General features: G+C 53.8%; 1 protein-coding gene across 1 annotated transcript in view; it reads right to left on the bottom strand.

The window, feature by feature from the left end:
- The window catches only part of AP3B2 (adaptor related protein complex 3 subunit beta 2), a 33,998-nt gene that overhangs the window by 4,946 nt on the left and 6,839 nt on the right, over positions 1-22,213 (bottom strand). Inside the window, exons 2-19 of the mRNA XM_030317283.1 lie at positions 19,655-19,730; positions 19,449-19,523; positions 19,081-19,176; positions 13,218-13,378; positions 12,879-12,945; positions 12,587-12,769; positions 12,202-12,485; positions 11,724-11,778; positions 11,300-11,371; positions 9,962-10,024; positions 9,450-9,582; positions 9,087-9,196; positions 8,254-8,430; positions 2,952-3,138; positions 1,595-1,713; positions 1,105-1,213; positions 700-817; positions 122-305 (exon numbers count right to left, since the gene is read on the bottom strand). Coding sequence (XP_030173143.1) covers positions 122-305; positions 700-817; positions 1,105-1,213; positions 1,595-1,713; positions 2,952-3,138; positions 8,254-8,430; positions 9,087-9,196; positions 9,450-9,582; positions 9,962-10,024; positions 11,300-11,371; positions 11,724-11,778; positions 12,202-12,485; positions 12,587-12,769; positions 12,879-12,945; positions 13,218-13,378; positions 19,081-19,176; positions 19,449-19,523; positions 19,655-19,730 — 2,269 coding nt within the window. The remainder of the gene's footprint in view (positions 1-121; positions 306-699; positions 818-1,104; positions 1,214-1,594; positions 1,714-2,951; positions 3,139-8,253; positions 8,431-9,086; positions 9,197-9,449; positions 9,583-9,961; positions 10,025-11,299; positions 11,372-11,723; positions 11,779-12,201; positions 12,486-12,586; positions 12,770-12,878; positions 12,946-13,217; positions 13,379-19,080; positions 19,177-19,448; positions 19,524-19,654; positions 19,731-22,213) is intronic.

Below are 22,213 nucleotides of genomic sequence, written 5' to 3'. Positions count from 1 at the left end.
TGGGTTGGGTAGATGATGCCATGGTCTATTCTAGATGGTGGGGAGGTGACTGGCCTGCCTCAGGATGTGGGAAAGCCCCTGGCCCATGAGCCCACCCCCCTCTCTGCCCCAAGGCTCTCACTGTTTTTTTCCTCCAAGAGGCAGGTTCCACCTGCTCCTCCTCCGTCTCTGATGTTCTCTCAGATTCTGATGAGCCACTGCTGGAATCACTGTCCTCCTCTGAGGATGAACCTTCTCCCTGTCCCTCGGGCACCTTCTTCCTTTTCTTCATCTTCCTCTTCTCACCTTCCTCCTCACTCTGTTCACTAGACGAGAGGGGGTGAATGGGGCTCAGGCCCGGCCCGGACACACCTGCCCTTGCCTCACAGAAGAGCAGGAAAAGACCAGGAAAGTGGGGGGAGGGGAGCGAGCCTGAGCCAGTAGAGCCCAGCTGGGCTCCTATGTCTGGGCTCCAGTGAGAACTCTAAACAGGCCTGGGTCCTGGTCCCCCAATGCTTCTCCCTGCTGTTCCCATGAGGGGGCAGGCTCAGCACAGAGACCCCCTGTAGCCAGCCACAGCAGCCACCATGGGAGTGCACTGGGGGTCTGAAGGCCCCACCAGATCAGGGGCTCTTAGAGTGGCTAAGGCTGAGCATTCCCCCTCCTTTTCCAGAGGAGACCCTTGAACCCCACCAGCCAGCTGGCTGGCTCCCCTCTTACCTCTCACTGCTCCTCCCCTTCTCTTCCTCCTGGTCTTCACTATCAGACTCACTGCTGGACTCCCCAGAGCCGCTCTCACTGCTGCTCTTACTGTCCGAGGCACTCTCGGACTCGGGGTCTGTGGAGGAACTGTCTCAGACCCCCTCCCTGGGTGCAGACCTCCTTGGGTCCAGAGCAGGTGCCCTGGGGTCCCAGCTTGACTCAGCACTGAAGCTGCAGCCCCCTGAGCTGCCCCTGGCCCCAGATGCCAACCGGGCCAACCAGGACACAGGTGGATGTGTATGGCACATGCAATCCCTCAGGACCACCGACTCACACACAGATGCACACAAACTGGTGCATGCCCCCGTGGGCACATGAGGCCATGTGAAGCACACAGAGTCCCCAGCTCTGCTCTCTCCTCACCGCTGTCTGCAGACTCTGTGGGGCCTGACTCCCCCTCTGAGTCAGAATAGAAGGGTTTCTCCTTCTCCTTCCTCTTCTCTCGATTGGAGCACTTGGTCCATTCTGGTACCTGGAAGTGGGGGTGGGGTGAGAGGAGCATTGAATCATGGCTGGGGAGGAGGAAGGAAAGCACAGGGCCTCTTTGCCTCTCACCCTGCCTCTTCTTGGGCCCTGCTTGGCCCTGTCTCCAAGAGGGAATGATGAGGTGGAGGGGAGGGGCAGCACAGGGTACGAGAGAGAGCACTGCACACAGAGCAGAGGGCACACGGCACACGGGCAGGGGGACCTCCGTGTATTCGCCCAACAGGCCCACGTGGGTCTCGATAAGGGACAGATCTTCTTCCTGCATGGGGGGAGGGTGTCAGGAGGGCTGGGCCAGCACGGCCAGGGCTCTCTGCTATCTGTGCCCCCCCGGCCCCACACACACAATTGAACCCTTCACCCCGCTGACCTCCACGTTCCGCACAGATGGGTCTGGAGCCTCCTCTGGCCAGTCTGGGAGCTCCTGGTAGCCTGTGGCCTTGGCATTGAGCAGGTGGGACAGTGAGCCCAGCTGGAAGTGGTCCCGGTCTGGGGGTAGGGTTAGAGGTCAGGCCAGGAGTAGGTGTTAGGAAATGTCCTGGGAGTTGTCTCCCAGGTGGGGTGGTGATTCTGGCTGGGATCCCTTATCGAGGTAGACAAAAGGGGTGGGTGTGTCCTGTATGGGTTCCTCCGCCTTCAGGAAGACAGGCCAGAGGGTCAGGTTGTCTGGCCTGGCTCAAGCTGAGCTGAGGTATGGGGCAGGTGGGACTGCGAGGGAGGGTAGGGGGATGGTGTGGGGAGAGGCTGCAGGCCCATCTATTTGGTTCTGCCTAACGGGGAAGCAGACATGTGAGTGAGGCTTCTCTTCCAAGGCAGCGGGGGCTGTGTGCCTCAGCACGGCCAGGCTTGGGAAGGAGGCCTAGATGGTATGAGGACAGCACCTGTGAAGAAGAGGCTGGCCAGGCTGGGGCGGGGAGGGGGAGGCAGCCTGGTCAGGCCCCGTGGGGAGAGGTGAGCAGTCTGAGCGGGAGTGGGAAGAAGTCAAGGCCAGAGGTCCAGCCTGTGTATTGGAGACTTGTGACGGGGATGGGTCGGGAAGGAGAAAGGGACTTCCTCCTTCCTGGCAGACGTTCAAATCCGCCCCATCCCTCAGAATTTCCCTGTTCCTGAGGTCCAGGGAAGAGAAAAAAAATGAACAAAAAGACACCCAGGAGAACCGAGCTTTGTAAGGGAGCCAGGTCCCCTTCAGGATTCCGAGGTCCAGGGAGCCAGCTGGCGGACTGTCCCCTCCCAGCCTCTCTCAGGGCCCCTATCACAGGACACGAGCCCAAGGACAGAGGCAAAGCTGAAGGCCCAGCCTTTGGGCAGAGCTCCAGTGGCAGCCCAGAGCACCGGCAACTTTCTCAGGACTCTTAACAAATCTATACCTCTCCTCTGAATGCTGTTTGACTTCCCACCTTCCGGGGTCCTTGGTATTTAAATCTGGATACATAGTGCTGGCTCAGGGAGGGAGGTGGACGGGGGCGCCAGACAAGAGAGGAGCAGGAGCCACGCTGGCTGGGAGGGCAGGGACTCAGGTGAGATGATGCTGGTGGTGGTTGTGGGTGGGGGCAGGGGTGGGGTGAGGGGCAGAGAGACTGGCATTTCTCCCGAAGTCCTGGTGTCTGGCTAAGACTGGGACCTCAGGGGGAAGATCTGGGTATGGGGTCCTGGCCAGTTCCCCTCCTTCCCACCCCGCCTCCCCCACCCCCCCGCCCCTGGAGGTTACCCTTGACTTCAGCTCCCACCTTTGAAGGATGACTCCAACACTGGGGCTGGTTTGGGCGCCAGGAAGAGCTTCTTGGCATGGCGGCTGAGGGCCCCACCCTGCTCCGAGGGGACGATCAGCTGCCGGGTGAAGCGCGCTCGGTCACGAATGTCATAGTTCTGGTCGTACTTGGCCAGACTCAGCACATACTGGGTCAGCAGCTTGGTCTGGGGGACGAGAGGTGGGTCAGCAGCGGTCAGAGACAGCGGGGACACAGGGGGCCCTGCAGCAGATTCTGTAAGCCCCCACCTCAAGCGGTGTCTCTCTCCCAGCTGACGGGCGGCTGCCTCCACCCTCTTCCTCTCCCACCTGCCCTTCCTTCACCCTGCCTTTCCTCTCCCCTCCCTGGCCCTGACTCCCGACCCCAGCTTTGACAGCTGCCGGGGGCCTGGTGAGAGAGGTCGCCCCTTTGCAATCTCCTCCCTCTTGGCCGTGAGCTCCATTCTTCCTGAGTCCGTGGTCCCCACTGTCCCAGGCCCAGCTCCTACCCCATTCCAGGGAGGGCCAGCCTCTTTACTTTAGGATGCTAGGGTGAAAGGAGGTCTAGAACATTCTGCCGGAAATCTCACAGTTCTCAGCCTCCACCACACAGAGGAAAACTAGACAACAGAAGGAGTTGGCGGGGGGCACATGGGGATCCCATTGGTAGGGGCTGTCCTCATGCCCATTGATCCACGTGGTACATTCTGAGCAGCCCAGAGTCTCAGAGGCCATGACCTCCCCTGAAAGGTTCTAGAGAGCAAACTGCCTATGGGTCCACTGTCCGCAATCAAGGCAGCCACATCCTAGGACCCCAAATCTTGATTTCTGCCTTGATCCTGGCCTGCTCTAACCTGCCTTTATGACATGACAGGTAGCAGCTGTCATTCTAGCTCTGTGTGCTATGTAAGGAGCTTCACACGATCCCGTGTAATGTCCACAACTCTTCCGAGAGGTGTGTGCAATTGCTCCCACTTACAGAGAAGCAGAGTCAGAAGTGACTTCTCTCAGATTAAGGAGCCAGTCACTGCTGCTTCTAGACCTGGGCCCGCCTGAGCCGGCAATCCACCTGCTTCCCGACACTGCCTACCTGCTGACATAGGGGACTGCCCCATCCGGGTCTCCACCAAGCACATGCATCTCATGTCCGCACAGCCAGAGTGCCTGGGGTAGCAGGACCCAAAGGAGGAGTCTGGAACCAACCTTGGTCTTCCTGAGGTTTATGGACATCCAGCCATGGACAATGGCTGATTCGGGTAACCCAGGGGGAGCGTCAGAAAGACGTCCAGGAGGGGTTTAGCCCCCAGACGCTGACCCAGAATCAGAGCTGCTGCTGTGGCAAAACTAGAGAGCCACTGTGACCCTCTGGTACCTACAACATGGCCCGCAGGGATCTCAGTGGCCTCGCCTTCAGCTCAGTCCCGTCCAACAATAGGAGCACCTGCAACACTGTTCCCATCACAGGAAAGTACTCTCAACTCCATACTCTCCCACGTAGGACACCTCGCAATGGACTTCATCACAGACCTTCCCCTCCCTGGGCCAGACATCGTTTGACTAGTCATGGCGGGCAGATGTCCTTATCAACATGGTCTGATATCAAGATGCTGCCGATTCCCCTCTACAGACTTCCCAGCCGGCTGATCAGACATTCTCCCTCCCCCAAGTCCTTGGCTAGTTCTGGAAAAGAAGTGTTAAAGATCTGCCTCCATCTGTGCACAGACTTAAATGCATATCAGCAGTCAACATGGGAAGGGGCTGGTTCACCCACAACACTGCAGCATTTGCTTATAACAGTTCATTACGCTTCTCCATCCCAAGAACCCATTCACCAGAAATGATGGCATCCAGTCTGCACCACCCAGACCCTCACCTCGTTCAGCCAGGATGTGCAGGATTTATGGGTGGCTCAAGAGGGCCTGTGAGACACGCTTCAGTGCACCAAGAACAGAACAAGTTTCCTACGACTGGTGGGAATTCTTCCAGGGGAGAATTTTAAGTGAGAAACATGGACTCCTTTTTTTTTTTCTTTCTTTCTTTTTTGATATTTATTTATTTGGGGGGAGAGTACAAGTGGGGCAGGGGCAGACAGAGGGGGAGAGAGGATCTAAAGCGGGCTCCGCGCTGACAGGCTGACAGCAGCGAGCCTGATGTGGGGCTCGAACTGACGAACCGTGAGATCATGACCTGAGCCGAAGTTGGCCCCTCCACCGGCCTGAGCTACCCAGGTGCCCCACATGGGCTCCTTTTCAAGAACTGATGCCAACATACCTGCTACCTTGCAACCACCTGTTAAATCATACTGGGAAAGAGGCTCTTCAAAAACGTGAACCAAAATGCATCCTGACCTCACATATAAAAACAAGCTCTAGGGGCGCCTGGGTGGCTCAGTTGGTTGAGTGACCGACTCAGTCCTACCACCCGAAGGAACTGCATCCAGCCACCGACCAGCTCGGAAGCAAACCTGCAAAGCCCCCAGTGGGAGTCCAGCCTCTACCAACAGGTCAGCCACAGCCTTCAGAAGACCTAGTGAAGACAGGCCTAGACTCTCGGCCCACAGAAGTCACGAGAAAATAAGCATGTCGTTCTAAGCCACTAAGTTTATGCTAACTTACTACACAGCAAGAGAAAACTATGATGGATTAAAAAAATACAAAAATAGAAAATAAATCTAGGGGAAATTATATGGGAAGTATTTAATCGACACATGAACGGGGAAACAACTTTGTAAATACGAAGCCGTCGGAAACAGAAATGAAAAAATTAACACATTAAAGGAGACACAGATGTGCAACTTCTGGATGACTATATACAGGGACCAGAAATGTTTCCTAAGGCTAAGGAAATAGATTATAAGACTGATGGTGGTCTTTTCTAAGTGGTAGACCTATGGCTAATTTAAACTTTTAATTATTATTTTTCTGGGTTTTCCAAACGTGTTATGATGACCGTGCATTACGCTTATGATATTTTTTTTAAAAATTAACTTTTTTTTTTTAATTCTGCAGAACTTTATCAAAACATTCCATCCACTACAGAGGCCAGATTTGAGCCCCCACCAGGCCCCCACCAGGCCTCCTCCCACACATCTCACCTGACAGACAAGAAGCAAACTCACGCCCAAAAGAACTCCAGGCAGTTGCCCCCGGGTGCCAGCCCCCCAGGTGCTATAATGACCACCTTCACATCAAGCCTTCTGTCAGTCCATCTATTATCAGAGCTTTTGTGACCTCTGGCCTGGAACCGGATTATCCGCTGAATCAGAGCGGGGCAGAACTTCATCTTGGCCACCGCCCAGGCCTCAGCCTGGGCCGGGATCTGGTATGCGCTGGGGGTCAGTAAGCTGGGAATGACTGGGATTGCTGTGGCCCGTAGCAGGCCCGGAATGTCACCCATAATACTGGCAGGGGGAAGCATCACCACTGTTTTGCAAGAACATCCTCCCAGAATGCCAAGGATTCCCTTTTCTCCACCACGCTGAGAACAGGCTGGGAAGCAAAAACGGAGAAAGGGAAGGTGGGAGAGAGGAGAAAACTCTCTTTATTGAATCCAAGAACCACTCTAAAGGGCCTGTGCCTGGGAGGACCCACCTTCAGATAAAGGGTGCCTGGAGGTCAGTATCCATTTGCCTGAACAGCCTACCCTGGGTGCCCTGTTGGGGCTGGGACCCCTGTGGCCTGTCGAGGAGAAGGGTTCAGCTGAACACACCTGAACTCTCTGTGCCAACCCTGATGACAGTTCTCACTGCTCTGCATTACGTACTGTTCTCCCTACTTGGCTGTGAGCATTTGGAGGTCAGTAAACATGTCTCGCTGATGGCCACTATCCCAGGACACAGCTCGGTGCCAGGCATATAACTCACAGGTCAGCACTCGGGAAATACACGCCAGATAAAGCAATGAAAAGGTGAACACATAGCTAAGAGTGACAACTCGGGGAAACGCCGCGTGGGCACACCCAGACTCATGAGAACACGCGGACATCACACCTCGCCACTCTGGGGCTCAGGATTCCTGCTGGGTCCTCAGCCTAACTGGGTGGCTCCCCACCCATACGGCTTCATCTTTTCCAATGTTCCTCCCACCTGTTACTTCCTCCCCTCTGAAGAAAGGAGGCACACCAATATTTGTTCAGTGACCGAATGCTTCCCCACAGCCTTTTTGCAACCTGCTTCGCCCACGATACTGATGCTGGCAGACTAGGTCCCTCATTGCTCCCATGGGTGACTGGTGCCTATTCCAACTCCTGATGAGTATCCCAGCCCATGATGGCCCTGCCTCCCCAGCTCGAGTCCCTGGGCCCACACTTGTCACCATGGATCAAAGGAAACACTGAAGAAGCACAGGTGCCCCCATCCAAAGACTCCATGGGACGACAAAGAGGCCACCTGCAGGCCAGCAGGGACGTCACAATCTCCAGGGTGTAGCCAAGCTGCTGACCCCAGCCACCTGAGCAGATACTTTGCTCCACAGGTTGCCAAACTTTTTCTAGAAAGGGCAGAGAGTTTGTGCACCATATAGACTCTTGCAACTAGTCAACTCTGCTGTTGTAGCACAAAAGCATCCATAGACAATAAATGAATGAATGAAGATGGCTGTGCCCCAATAAAACTTTATTTACAAACACAGACGGCAGGCTGGATTTGGTCCACGGGCGATATAGTTTGCCAACCTCCACTTCCCTTAACTGAGTGGGGCAGTGAGTGTGGGAATGGTCATGGCCCTTGGTGTCTCCAACCCCTTTAAGCTCTGCACGTTACACTTAATTCTTAGGAGAATCTCCTGGGACCATCTCAGGAGTTCACCCAAGAAGCTTCTTATATCCTGATATTCCAGCTTAGTGGAGCCATGCCCTTGGCTATGCAGAGATTTGCCCTCATATCCCTGGCACAGACTGGCCAAACATCACCAAGCTTTGAGAGTAAGGACAGATCACATCTTGTGGAACCCATGTTCTCCCACCGGCGCATGTCATCGCTGGCTCCTCCCTCGCTCCCACTCAGCTGTGGTTCTTTAGGGCCCCACTGTTCCAAAGGCAGCAGGTAGGAACACTCCCACAGGTGGAATGGAGGTCACAGCCCCGTAGGAGAGCCTCTTCACCTGTGGCCACCACCCCCACCCAGCCCTTGAGAGTAGCCGTGGACACGGGGACACTGGTTATCGGGAGAGACCAGACGTCTGCCCTGAACTCTCTCATCAGAAAGAGAGGCTGGAGTTCACACCTACCTGGTGAGGGTCCACTGACTCCTCCCTGGGCCATTTCTGGGGCCCGGCGTGTTTTAGGGGGCATCTCTCAAGCCTTACCTGCTTAGAGTTAGTCAGGTAGAGCTTGGCTGCCAGGTTGATGATCTGCAGCTTGACGATGTCCTCCTCTGCCGTGAAGGACTTGGCCATCTTTCTCAGGACGTCAGGCGCGATCTTGGGGACGTGCTCGCAGTACTCGCCGATGAGCCACAGGATGCTGGCCCGGGCCATGGGCACCTGTGGGTGCGTAAGAGGAGTCAGGACTGGGGTTCGTGTGGAGATGTGGGTGGGCATGTGGCCTGCCAGGGAAATGGCATTCCTCCCGTGTGTGCTGGGCCAGGAACTGCAGGGTTCACACCCCTGTCCCGTGGGACAGACTAGAAGGTGAACGTTTCCTAAGCAGCATCCCCCCTCTGCCCTGGGGGTTCGCTAGCAAGCGCAGAGCTTCCAAACCCCAAAGTCCGTCCTGGTTTTGTCTAAAAGACCGATTTCCTAGATCCGTTGTACCCTCCGTGCTTTAGTTCCATGCTATTCTTCCCGAACCTTCAAGGAATACCTTATCTTAGTGCTTCAAGTTACTGGTGCAACAGCAACACGCTAGGTTTTTCCAGTGCACCATCGGCCACCCTCGGCCAGAGCTTTGGAGAAAACATGAGCGGCGGTACAGGTCAGGGAGCTCAGCAAGGGACCCTCAAGGGGAAAGCGAATCTTGGGCAACGAGTCAGGGTTGCCTGGTCCCATCTTTTCCCTTTTTCCACCTGCAGGCCCTTTCAGAGCCAGCACGGAAGGTGTGGAAGTTGGTTTCATTAGGGCTAGCGTGTTTCATCGCGGGGTTTTAAAATCATGGGGAGGAGGCCGGGATGGGAGGGCAACACGGGAGGTTCCTCCCTCGCCTGGATGTTGTCCGTGAGCTTTGCCAGGTGCTTGATGATCTCTCCATGCTGCGCGGGCTGCATCTGCAGCAGCTTCTTAATGACAACCACCGACTCTGCGACCACCAGCTCTGCGGAGCGGGAAGGGAGAGTGTGGGCCCGGGGCGGTCACATGACCACACGCAGGTAGACAGACGCCCCTGCAAGGCCCCCAGACCCTTGGCTCTCTTCCACAACCCTGTGCACTCCTCTGGTGGCCCTCGGGGACGCAGGAACACTTAAAACACGCATGGAGGTGGACAGAGGGACGAACACGCATTGTGCCTGGACGGATAGGTGCACACCCTCTGGTCATCCAAGTTGGACACGCAGACAAGCACTGACCGTCGCGGTTGGACAGCAGCTGCACCAGGCCGTTGAGACAGGTGTCACGGACTCGGCCGATGTTGGTTGCACAGCGTCCAATGGCCTGGATAGTGGCTGCTACAAAGTCCTTGTCCATGCTGCGAATGTATGTCTGTGGGACACCACAACACAGTGATCCCCAGCAGGCAGTGACCCTCAGTGATTCTGCCGGCTTGTGGGTGACCTTCAGGGAAGCTTGTCACCCCTCATTCAATCACTCATCATGCTAGAGACTAAACTCTGGGAGAGAGAGTGACGCCCTCAGCCACCGTGTGTGTCCCTTAGCCCAGAGCCAGCAGAAGGCTCTGGGAGGGGGCCTAAGGCAACACTTTTTCCACTTTGGGCTCATAAGAGAAAGTTGGCCCATCAGGACGATTCTCACTGAGCACAAGGAGCTGCGGGCACCTCTCGTGGACCCTCTGGCAGGCAGGTGGGCCCCAGCCCGACCTGAACTCCCGTAGCACAGTAGGGGTGTTGGGCCCCGGCCCTACCTGGAACTCCCGTAGGACAGTAGGGGTATTGGTCTCATTGGCCAGGTTGGTCAACACTTCCAGCTGCAGGGAGACAGAAAGCGGGCAGGGTGGCCCGCAGGGTTCCTGTGCCCCCAAACCCCTCATTCCAAACACACTTCACAGACCGGAAAACAATCCCATGGACGGCCCTGCGTCATCCTTACACTGGTGAAGGAGATGACAGACTGGGACTTTCCCAAATGGCAGGAGGACCAGTTTGTCTCTTAAATGGATGCCCTGACAGAGGGCGCTTATAGAATGATCCTGTCACCTCTCCACCTCCATGGAAAACAAAGCCTCCTGTTGCTTTTAGGCTAAAGAGCAATGTCCTTACCATGGTCTATAAACCCCTGTGGGATCTGACCGCTGTCTACCTCTGTTTTCACACCACTCTCCCCCTTGCCCTCTATGCCCCAGTCATACTGGCCTCTTGTCAGACCTCTTCCTGCCTCAGGGCCTTTGCATATACTGTTTCTTCTGTGGGGAGCAATTCTTGCCATTCCTGCCCCTGCACTTGCATAGACAATTCATATTCGTTTCTCAGGCCTCAGCTGAAGCCTTGCCTCCTAGAGGAAAGCTTCCCTGACACAAGACTAGACGCCGTCCTAGTCTATGCTCTGACAGCCCTCTGCACTTCTCTTTCTTACCATATTTCTCAAGTGGCTTTTTACATTTGTTGTGTGATTGGCTGCTCAATGTCTCCTTCTCACCCCAACTAGACCATCAGCTCCCCAAAGACAAGGTGTCTGATGAGTTTGCCACGGCTCGTACCCCTAGATCTAGCTGTAACTGACACAGAGTAGATGTTCAGAGAGTCGCGATTAACTGCTGCTGAATGAAAACTTTTTCTGTGGGTGTATGGGCTTCTGACACTTTTTCTGTGGGTGTATGTTTGCATGAAAGCCTGAGGGGGGAGATGTGTGGGGGCGAGAACACCGTGGGTGGAAGACAAGAGACTGTAGCTAGCAAAGTATGAATTCTGGAATCAGCAGGACTGACTCTGGGGTAGCAACCTCACCTCCTGGGGTCTGCATTTTTATAAAATGGAGATAATGTACACTTCCTGAGGTTATTATGAAAATCAGGTTACTTCACATATGAAAAGTGGCAGATATCTGTTGGATAACAGGCAAAGGGCAGCTCCCTCCCCCCCCCCCCCCCCCCATTAGCCCAGCTTCCTGGGCCAATACTCCTGGGTGGAGTGGCCACAGGTTCAGAAATAGGCAGGCCCCAAGGTGGCCACTGTGGATATCCCAGCGGGTAGGTGGGAGCAGGAAGGGGGCGGAAAGGCCGCAGGCACTTCTGTCCATCGCTCACCTTCAGGATCTTGATCTGGGTGGGGTCGGTGGATCTGATGTAGAAGCTCTTCAGGTAGGGCTCAAACATACCCTGTTGTGAGAGAAGCAGCCCCAAGGAGCTCCACCGCAGCCCCAGACTGGGGCTTCTCCAGAGCTACCCCACCTCTCCCGTTCTGGGGCCCAGAATTCTTCCTGCCTCATCGCTGCCCTTCCCACTCCCCTCTCAGATCTGACCAGGACTTTCTTCGCCAGATTTTCCTCCCTCGGCGGCCCTCAGGACCCAGACCCTGCTTCTCCTCCGTGTTTGGGGTCTCCCGTTTGCATTCTCTCCACAGCGAAGGCACTCCCCATCCTGCCTGTCCCCAATGCCCCCCCCCCACCGCCCTGCACTCGCAGGAGCCACCCCTCGGAATATGCGAGGGCAGCCTAGGTCACTTGCTCACCCGGCGCTTGATGGACATGGTGGCCACGTTCTGGAGCACCACGTACTGCACCTCACTACGGAGAGGACAGGAAAGAGGTATCTGGGCCCCTCGACGGGGCCCAGGGGCAGCCAGTGGAGGGAAGAGAGGTGGGCCAAATAGGAGGGCGGGGAGGGCACCGGTCGGAGGAGGGCGAGACTGGGGTCCGTACAGGGTGGAGGGGTGGGGTGAAGGCGCGGGGCGTGATACGCCCAGGGTTTGAGAGAAGCTGGCAGGACCAGCCCACCCATCATGGGCAGGGCGGGGCGAAGTACGTCAGCCCCCGGTGTGGGCGGGGCGGGCTAGCCCACCCACCCCTCCCCGTGTGGGCGGGTCGCGGCCGGGCGGGTCGGCCCACGGGGTGGGCGGGGCGAGGCCGGGTGAGTCAGCCCACTGTGTCGGCGGGGCGGGGCGGGGCGGGGCGGGGCGGCCCACGATGTGGGCGGGGCGGGACGCGCACCTGTGGCTGCGCAGCAGTCGCACTAGCGCCTTGGCGATGACGCCCACCTCCGCCTTGGGCGCCAGATGGAAGTAGAGCTGGGCCACCGCCATGACCACGGCGGCGCTGCGGCTCTGCAGCAGCGGCTTCGTGTTGCGCAGCAGCAGCCGGTGGTCGGGGTCCATGACGTAGGGCTTGCGGGCGGGCAGCGCAGCGGTGGCCGCCTCCTCCGAGCCCGGGCCCTTGGCCTCGTCCTCTTCCGAGCCGTAGAAGGCTTTCTCCGGGTTCTCCTCCAGCAGAGATTCCTGCAGGCGGAGACAGGGGGAGGGGGTGTCGGGGGAAACCTCCTCCCGGCCGCCCTCCTACGCACGCTGCCACAGCGAGGCCCGGCCCCGGGCCCACTCACGTTCTGGGTGGGGCTCAGGAACTGCGTGCGCGCGTAGCGGGTGAGCATGCTGATGATGACCACCTGCCCCCACTCCTCCACGTCGATGAGCAGGTTACAGAGCTTCCGGTAGTTCTTGTGTATCAGGTCGATGCGTTCCGGGCAGACCTCCTCGAAGGCCATCACCACACTGCCCGCCACCAGCTGGGGAACGGTCGGTGGCAAGGTCGGTGGCAAGCGGGTGAGCCGGAAGGGCAGAGAGCGCTTGCCCGTCTCCTCTCCACCACCCATCCCTGTGCGCCCATGTACGCACCGTGGTCTTGTCGGCCAGAAGTTTCTCAATGACCTCGATCAGCTGGTCCTTCTGGTCCGAATCCAAACTGTGGGAGAAACTGTTAAGAGGGATTTGCCCCCCCACCTCCCACCTTCGTAATATTTGCCCAAACTGTGCTCACCTCCCCTACCCCAACCCTGTTCGTTAAGAAGTGTGAGCTGCCACCACCGCAGTTCTCCATCTCTCTCACTTCCCCAAACCGTCTTCAACCATCTGAGTACAAAAAAGGGGCAATCTGCAAGGCTTGGGAGAGGCCAGGGGTGGGCCCGGGGTTGGGAAACACTCCCCTGAGGAGCTAGGGGCGCGGCTGGGGCATACCTGTAGAGTTTAGGGATGGCGTGAGCAGCTGTTTTCCGTACATAGGGTGACATGTCCGATGCAGCTTCCTTGATGGCCAGCATCATGATGGGCACAATGATGGGCACCCGGATGCTAGACAGGACGCGGAGGGCACTGGCCCGAATCAGCTGGTTGGGGTCCTAAGGGCAGAGGTGGAGGCAGAGCCATGAGAGGGCACAATGGCCTGATGGAAAGGCCACACCTGTGGAACTCACTGTCCCTAGCTACCTACCACCCGTTCTTGCCTCCCTGACTCCCTGAGTGATTGCCCCTGCTAGGTACCCGGGGTGGGAAGGGGGTACTATTTGAGGGAACTATTGGCCCCTGTTGCAGACATTTGACGCCCGAACAGTTAGGGTGATGGGTTGCTTCACTTTCTGGAAAGGTAAGAATCTTTCAGAATACCTAAACTTCCTGAAACACCTCCTGGTCCCTGCGTGGGGGTGGGGGTGGGGCGATCTTTGTGCTGATGCAAGAGCTGACTGCCAGCAAATGCAAGCTGGCCTGCCTTCCAAAGAGTTAGGTTAACACTCCCTTCTCCCAGCAACCTCCCAAAAGTTGATCTTCCTCTTCCTCCAGTGTTTAAAACAGAATAGGTGTGGGGCGCCTGGGTGGCGCAGTCGGTTAAGCGTCCGAGTTCAGCCAGGTCACGATCTCGCGGTCCGGGAGTTCGAGCCCCGCGTCGGGCTCTGGGCTGATGGCTCAGAGCCTGGAGCCTGTTTCCGATTCTGTGTCTTCCTCTCTCTCTGCCCCTCCCCCGTTCATGCTCTGTCTCTCTCTGTCCCAAAAATAAATAAACGTTGAAAAAAAAATTAAAAAAAAAAAAAACAACAGAATAGGTGTGTAGGCCCCTTCTCTTTGTTCCTATGCTTCCAATCCACACCTGAGAAGAGCGTTAGACACAGTGTATTGTAATCGTGCACGAGGGGCAGCAGTAGCTGGAAATTGCTGTGAATCTTTTTTTTTAATTAAAAAAATTTGTTTAATATTTATTTTTGAGAGAGAGAGAGAGAGAGACAGAGACAGAGCATGAGTGGGGGAGGGGCAGAGAGAGAGGGAGACACAGAATCCGAAGCAGGCTCCAGGCTCCGAGCTGTCAGCACAGAGCCCGACGCGGAGCTTGAACCCACAAACCTCGAGATCGTGAACTTTAGTCGGAGCTTAACCACCTGAGCCCCCCAAGGCGCCCCTGCTGTGAATCTCACAGAACGCTGGGCAACAGGAGAGGTAACTGGACACTAAAGAGCAGACATTTCGCTGATGTTCTAAAATGGAGAAAGAGAAGATCCACAAAATGACAGGGGAAGATGATGGTAACCCCTGTCAAAATTCTAGAGTTGATTTTTAAACACATGCCTTAGAAGCACGTATTTAAAAGGCAGGAGTCTGTATTTTCTTAGAGTCAAATCATACCATATCCACTGCTATAACCTGTATTTCTTTTTCTCCCCCCTTTTATTTGGAAATGATTATGGATTCACAGGAGGCTACTAGAAAAAATTCTTTTTTCCTTTTTGATAGGGTAACTAGGCTGGTCTACATTAACACTGTGTATGTCGATTTCAGCAAGGCATTGGGGGGAGCCTCCTAGCATTGCCTAGATTGCCATTTTGATGCAGGCCTTTTGTTTTACTTAATATATAATCATTTTAAGAGCATCATTCATATCTATTTTGTCTCTGTATCACCACAGCCCTCTACATATGAAAGGGGTTAAGAAATTTTTCTGCTATTGAATAAGATCCTTTCTAACAAGATAAGAAAGTGCCAGCTGACTGTATAATTAGATGGATCCACAACTTGGTAAAACGTTGTGCTTGGGGAAGGTTGATTAACAGATCGGTGTCAACCTGGAAACATGATATGCCAGGGGACTCACAATCTGATGCCCTGGTCTGTACAATCTATCAACATGTTGGAAGACACAAAATCAGGAGGACAAAATTAAGATTTAGAATCGCCCCGAATTGGATGTTATGCTAAACCAATAAAATGAAATATAATAGGGCTTCATAAGGGATTCCAGGGACCAACTGCATAAAGACAGGATGTAGGGAGACCTAGATTATCTGACTGCTCACTGGAGGTTTGTCTGAATTGAGCCAACCACATTAGTGGGCTGCCAAGAAAACAGTCTCAGGCTGGCTTGATAAAAAGAAGGGAGAAAACTGGATGGAAATGAATGGTTCTAATGTGCAGGAGAGCCCAAAATCATTAACAACAACAGAAAGAAAATGAGTTTTAGACGAACACATCTATCATATGATACCATTTACAAAACAATATCGTATATCATTTACAAATGTGTAAATAAGCCATAAAAGAATAAGTACATACACATGAATTATAAACAGAAGATACATAGGGGGCTTTGGCTGTTGATAAATGTTTCATTTCTTATTCTGGGTATACAGATATTCACTTTATTATTCTTTGTGCCTTTTGTGAGTCTGAAATAAATTTAAAAAAATTATAGCTCTGGAGGTTTTGACACGATATAATGCTTAAAAAAAAGTTGTAGTGTCTAAAAATGGGGCGAGTTGCCTTATGAAGGGGTGACATCTCTATCACTGGAGATGATCTGTCAGAGGGTCATGTTCTAGAGCAAAGGTTGGCATTCTACAGCCCTCAGGCCAAATCTGTCTTCTGCCTTTTTTAAAAATAAAGACTCATTGGAAGCTGGCCATGCCCACTCGTTTATGGCTTCTTACACACTTCAAGGGCAAAGTTGAGTGTTGCAAGATTGAGGCTGTATGGCCCTAAAAAGTCTACATTACTCTCTGGCAGGATACAGAAAAAGTTTGCTGACCACTGTTCTAGAAAAATCATTTCATTGAATGGGCTCAGTGGGCACAAGGAGACGAGGAACAGAGCACGAGCAGGGGAGGAACAGAAAGAGAGGGAGACACAAAATCCAAAGCAGGCTCCAGGCTCCAAGCTGTCACCACAGAGCCCGATGTGGGGCTTGAACCCACGGACCATGAGATCATGACCTGAGCCGAAGTCGGACGCTTAATGGGCTGAGCCACCCAGGTGCCCCTCTGGTTTTCTCAAAGGGGAAATTCAGGGGCAGACTGTAGAAACTACAGCTAAATGTAAAACCTGTGCCAAAAATTCCAGAATGGGGGGCGCCTGAGTGGCTCAGTTGGTTGAGCATCCGACTTCAGCTCAGGTCATGATCTGGTAGTTTGTGGGTTCGAGCCCCACATCAGGCTCTGTGCTGACAGCTCAGAGCCTGCAGCCTGTTTCAGATTCTGTGTCTCCCTCTCTCTCTACCCCTCCCTTGCTCATGTTCTCTCTCTGTCTCAAAAATAAATAAACATTAAAAAAAATTTTTTTTAATTCCAGAATGGTTCTTCCAAAATGATTTAACCCTGATTCAAACCAAAAGATTACTTGCCAATCTAGACAGATCAATGGATTGATCCCGTGGTTTTGACTTTAAAAGTTAACATAGCACCACGTGTGGTCTAAAGAGACCCCGGTATTGCCGAATGAATGATGGGTATATTCAAGTGCCTGCGCTTCCTACCCCACCTCAGAGAAGCAGACCTTGTCGGCCTCTCCTGCTCGCCATATAGCAAGCACAGTGACCCAGGGGGGCAGTCAATCCTCCCCCCTGCTCAGCAACCCACAGACCCAGCTGGACATGAAAAGCTGAGCTGGACCTTTCAGAGACACTCTCACAGGAATGTGAACCAAATATGTGGAAAGTCTAGGGAGGGGAGTTAGTGGTTGACATCTGACATCTGGCAGTGATATTGGCTTCTGTATCCTTGACATATACAGACCAGAAGGGCACACAGCGGAGACCATCAAGCATACGTTTAATATGCAAAACAAAAGGTGAGGATATTCAGCTGAAATAGTGAGAAGGGATTCAGCCCCCACTCTATTCTAAAGGACTTGAGGGGCGCCTGGGTGGCTCAGTCGGTTAAGCGTCCAATCTCGGTTTCGGCTCAGGTCACGATCTCACAATTTGGTGAGTTCGAGCCCCACATCAGGCTCTGTGCTGACAGGGCAGAGCCTGCTTCGGATTCTGTCTCTCCCTCTTTCTCTGCCCCTCCCCCACTCACGCTGTCTCTGTCTCTCTCAAAAGAAATCTATAAACTTAAAAAAAAAAAAAAAAAGATTTAAAGGACTTAAATCTTCCTGCCCCTTCCCTTAAGTGATTTCAATTTCGACATGCTCCAAAAAGCCTTTCAGTACAACAGACTGACAACAGTCTTTCAAAGTGGGTGTTTTGCAGACACTGGGGCATCTAACACAAGTCAGCTACTTCTGGTGCCAAACGGAAGACTCATCACCTGTTTCAACTCTAGAGGAATAATCCGCTGTACTGAACTCACTGAAAACGGGCAGCCGGGTGTTATGGCGTCTGCGCTGACCTTCGAACCCAACCTCTCCCGCAGGGTGAATCTTGTCTTCCTCTCCACAGAGCTCATTTGTTTTCAGTAAACCCTTCTGTCCTCCCCAAGTTCCAAAGTCATCGTTCTCCACAGAAACCCAGACTTGGTGAAACTCCTAGTGCCAAGGCTGTGACACACGGAGGTGAGGAACCCAGGTCAGTTGTCCCCTGCCCAGAACCCTGTCTGAAGGACGTCGACTTCTGCCCGGTTGTGGACCACGATTCCTTCACACCAACGGGGGTAAGACCCAGGGCTCTCTGCTCTCAGGGACGCAAGTGGTTTATGTTTGAGGCGGCCATTATCACAGGCTCCTCAGAGGAGGAGAGACACGGTCTCTGGGCAGCCACTTCATCTCTCAAGCCCCTTCTGAGCTGGCCTCCACCCTCTGGGGGTCCCACTAATGAGGGAGCCAAAGGCAAGCTGAGAGCAAAGCACGAGCTAGAGCTAGCCATCCCCCCTCCCCACCAGGTGGGACACATGTGACACTCCTCAGACACTCCTGGCTGCCCGAGGACACAGGAAAGGGAAAAACAAATAGCTAACTGATGGCGATCACGGTCCAGCGGGACGTGGGTCTCCGTCAGTCTGCAACTGTCTTAATGATTTATAAGAAAAAAGGGCAGTCTCCAGAATCCTATAGACTCAATTTCCTGGAGCCCTAACATCACCCTCCCCTCCATGGTGATGGGGGAAACAAAGACAAGAAGAAAATGTAGATTAAAATTAAATTAATTTTTTTTTTTTTGAGAGAGAAAGAGAGAGAAGCAGGCCTCTGTTTCTACCCAAAGTGGGGCTCGTGTTCACCCGATGCGGGGCTCGAACTCCCGGAACCGTGAGGTCATGCCCTGAACAGAAGTCAGATGCTTGCCGGACTGAGCCACCCAGGAGCCCCAATAAAATTAAATTTCTTTACAACCTGCAGCCCACTGACAAATACTCGAGGCAGGCAGAGTAGAACATTCCTGCAGGAACTCCCTTCTGTCTTAATGTGAATGCTTTGCTAGAGAGAAAAATAACTTCAGCTCAACAATAGCCAGGCCTCCAGTATCTGAAGAGTCCTCTTTAGCATAGGAAAGTCCGTTTGGAAACCTCCCTCTTTCCTTAACACCCCCCCCCAACTTCCTAGTATGTAACCAGTGTCTCCTCACAGCCCCAGTGCAGCTCTTTCTGCCCACGAGTCCTGTCCCCGTGCGTTCATAAAATCACCTTTTTGCACCAAAGACGTCTCAAGAGTTCCTTCCTGGCCGTTGGCTTGGACCCCCCCCCCCAACACTTAACACCACAGCAGCATCGGTCCTCTTGTCTGACTCTGACCCTCCCAAGTCTAGGCGGCCAGGAAAGGGCCTCCAAGACCGTCCCCCACGCACAGGCCTCTCCCTGGGCTGCCCCTCCAACGTGGCGCCCGCGAGACCCGGCCGGGGGCGCGAACTGACCTTCAGGCCGCGCTGGAAGGTGGAGATAGACAGCAGGGCCAGATCTTGTTGTTCTTCGGCGTAGCGCACCAGGTACACGTAGACCAGCTTCTTCACCTGGGAGCAGAAGGGCTTCTCAGCAGGACTGCCACCCCCACCCAGTGAGACGTCACTGCCTGGCCAGCTGTGGTCCCGAGTGCGCCCCGGGGTCCTTCAGTCGGATCTACGTCTGCTTGGGGGACGCAGAAACAGGGTCTTCTCCCAAGCCGAGGGCATCCCGAGCAAGTCGGGCCCCCGGGGGCCGGATGGTGCCTTTCCTCACCCCAACCGACTGGCGCTTACTCCCGGTGGGGGTGGGCACGCGAGCCCCCTCACCCCGCGCTGCCTACCTCTATGTTCTTACAGGCCACGTTCTTCACCACGGCCGGAAACAGGTCGGAGGCGTTCTTTCCCCTGGCGATCATCTGGGGGGGGGGGTCACAGTAGGGGGAGAAGGGAGGAGGCCCACACTTATTAGGAGAAGGTCCACCGGGAGCCAAGAAGGGCTGCTCTTCGACCCCTCCCGCAGACCAGGGAGGCCCCTTCCCCCACTCACGGCCACGATCGTCTTCATGGCCTCCAGCTTGAGGGAATCTTTGTTGGTGTCCAACATCTCCTTCAGGTCATCATGCCTGGGGGTGGGGAAGGCACAGGGGGTCAGCGGAGGGTACGAGGGTGGGGCTGGGGGTATCCACCCGGAGGATACAGGCAGAAAGAAGGGACACGGGCAGGGGACTTGGGGTCAGGAGAAATGCGGGCCAGCCTGTGGTATGGGTCGAACTGGGTCCTCCTCAAAAAAAGATATATCGAAGTCCTAACCGCTAGGACTCCAGAATGTGACCCTATTTGGAAATAGGGTCGCTGCAGTTGTAATTCATTAGGATGACGTCACACTGGGGTAGGGAGGGCCCCAAATCCCGTCTGTCGGGGGTTCTGGTAAGAAGACAGCCACGTGAAGAGACAGAGACGCAGGGAGAATGCCATGTGAAGACGGAGCATTGGAGTGATCCATGAAAGATTGCCAGGAAACTACCAGAAGCTAGGAAGGGGCGAGGAAGGATCCTCCTACAGGTTTCAGAGGGAGCACGGCCCTGCAGGCACCTTGATTTCGGACTTCCGGCCTCCAGATCTGTGAGACCGTAACGTTTTGTTGTTCTAAACCATGCACTTGGCAGTACTTCGTTACAGCAGGCCCTAGGACACCCATACAGCCAGTGACCCAGAGCCAGAAGACAAGAGGAAGGGTTCGGGGTGGGAAAGGTGTGGACTCCGCCCCGAGAATGGCCGGTTGGGTAGATGGGAAGGATCTGGAGCCAGTGCAAAGGGGGCGGTGTCACAACAACAGCAGGATGCCCTTGCCCTTGCCCTTGCCCTTGCCCTTGCCCCACGAGGGTGTTCCCAGGCCCTGACTCCAGGACTGGACTGGACGGGTCCCGGTCACTCCAGAATCTGTTGAGATGGTCTCCCAACAAAAGCCAGACCCGTCACTTAACATTCAACAGTGATTACAGGAAGTGAAAAAACCCTAATGGGAGAAATAAATGAAGATCTGAACAAATGTCCCCTTGCAGGTGGCTGAAGGGAATACAGGTAATCCTCAGGCCAATACACAAATTTCATGCAATGTCCATTGAAATTTCAGTGAAGGCACTTGGTCAAACCTCCTCAAATGGCAGCAAAACCCCCAAAGAATAGTTTCGGGAAAAAAGAGAACAAGGCCACAGTGACAGACAACACACCCTCCTGAAATTCAAAATACAAAACAACATGACAGTGACCAAAAGCCCCGTGGTACCAGGTTAAAAGATAGAAAGTCAAAGGTCATATGGGACAAGTTCATAAATGGATCTAAATGGATACATTAGGAACAAGAACTCACCAATGGAAGGAAGAACCATTTTTTTCCTGTAAATAAACACCGCTGGGACAACTGCTATGCAGCAAAGATTTTAACTTGTACATGCATCTCACACCTAAATAAACCCTGCTACCTGTTATTTTTCTTAATGTTTGTTTATTTTTGAGAGAGAGAGAGAGAGAGAGAGAGACAGAGCACGAGTGGGGGAGGGGCAGAGAGAGAGGGAGACTCAGAATCCGAAGCAGGCTCCAGGCTCCGAGCTGTCGGCACACAGCCCGACGCGGGGCTCGAACCCACAAACTGTGAGATCATGACCTGAGCTGAAGTCGGACGCTTAACCGACTGAGCCCCCAAGCACCCTGTTTAGTGACATTATTTTTAAATATATAAGTTATAAAGGGGAAATTTTTACATTCAAGGTCATAAACTTATCAGTAACCAGATGGCTGGGTTCAATTTTATTTTAACTTTGGTATATAAAACTAAAAAAAATAAAATAAAATAAAAATGAAAGCAAATAAGGCGACTGTATTTGTTCCCTAGGGCTGCCGTAACAAAGTACCACAGACTGGAAGGCTTAAACGACCTATATTATTTTCACACAATTTTGGAGACTAGAAGTCTGAGGCGGTGTCAGGAGGCATGGTTTCTTCCGAGGCCTCTCTCCTGGCCTCACAGATGACTGTCTTCCTGTACCTTAAAATGTTTTTTAAATGCTTATTCATTTTTGAGAGAGAGACAGAGACAGAGCACCAGCAGGGGAGGGGCAAGGAGAGGGGGAGACACAGAACCTAAAGCAGGTTGCAGGCCCGGAGCTGTCAGCACAGAGCCCGACCCGGGGCTCGAACTCACAGACCGTGAGATCATGACGGGAGCTGAAGTCAGACGCTCAACCGACTGAGCCACCCGGGCACCCCTAGCTTCCTGTATCTTCACATGGTCTCCCCTCCGGGTGTCCCCGTGTCCGAATTTCCTCTTCTTACAAGGACACCAGATTGGATTAGGATTGGGGCCCACCCTAATGACTTCATTTTAACATAACCACCGCTTTAAAGACCCCTACTCAAAATAGTCACATTCTGAAGCAGTGGGGTTAGGACTTCAACATAGGAATTTGAAGGGGACACAATCCAGCCTATAATAGCCACAGAGAGGACATTGTTTGGGATGTGGCAAATACAAGTTCAATATTCAAAATTAAGTACTGCTATCGATTTAAGATCTGTTTCTAGCATTCGCTGTCAGGGCTGCTGCAAG

The sequence above is a fragment of the Lynx canadensis genome, chromosome B3 (assembly GCF_007474595.2).
Source record: "Lynx canadensis isolate LIC74 chromosome B3, mLynCan4.pri.v2, whole genome shotgun sequence".
Classification (NCBI taxonomy): domain Eukaryota; kingdom Metazoa; phylum Chordata; class Mammalia; order Carnivora; family Felidae; genus Lynx; species Lynx canadensis.
Note: the sequence above shows the minus strand (reverse complement) of the source record. Positions and strands in the feature narration are given on the sequence as shown.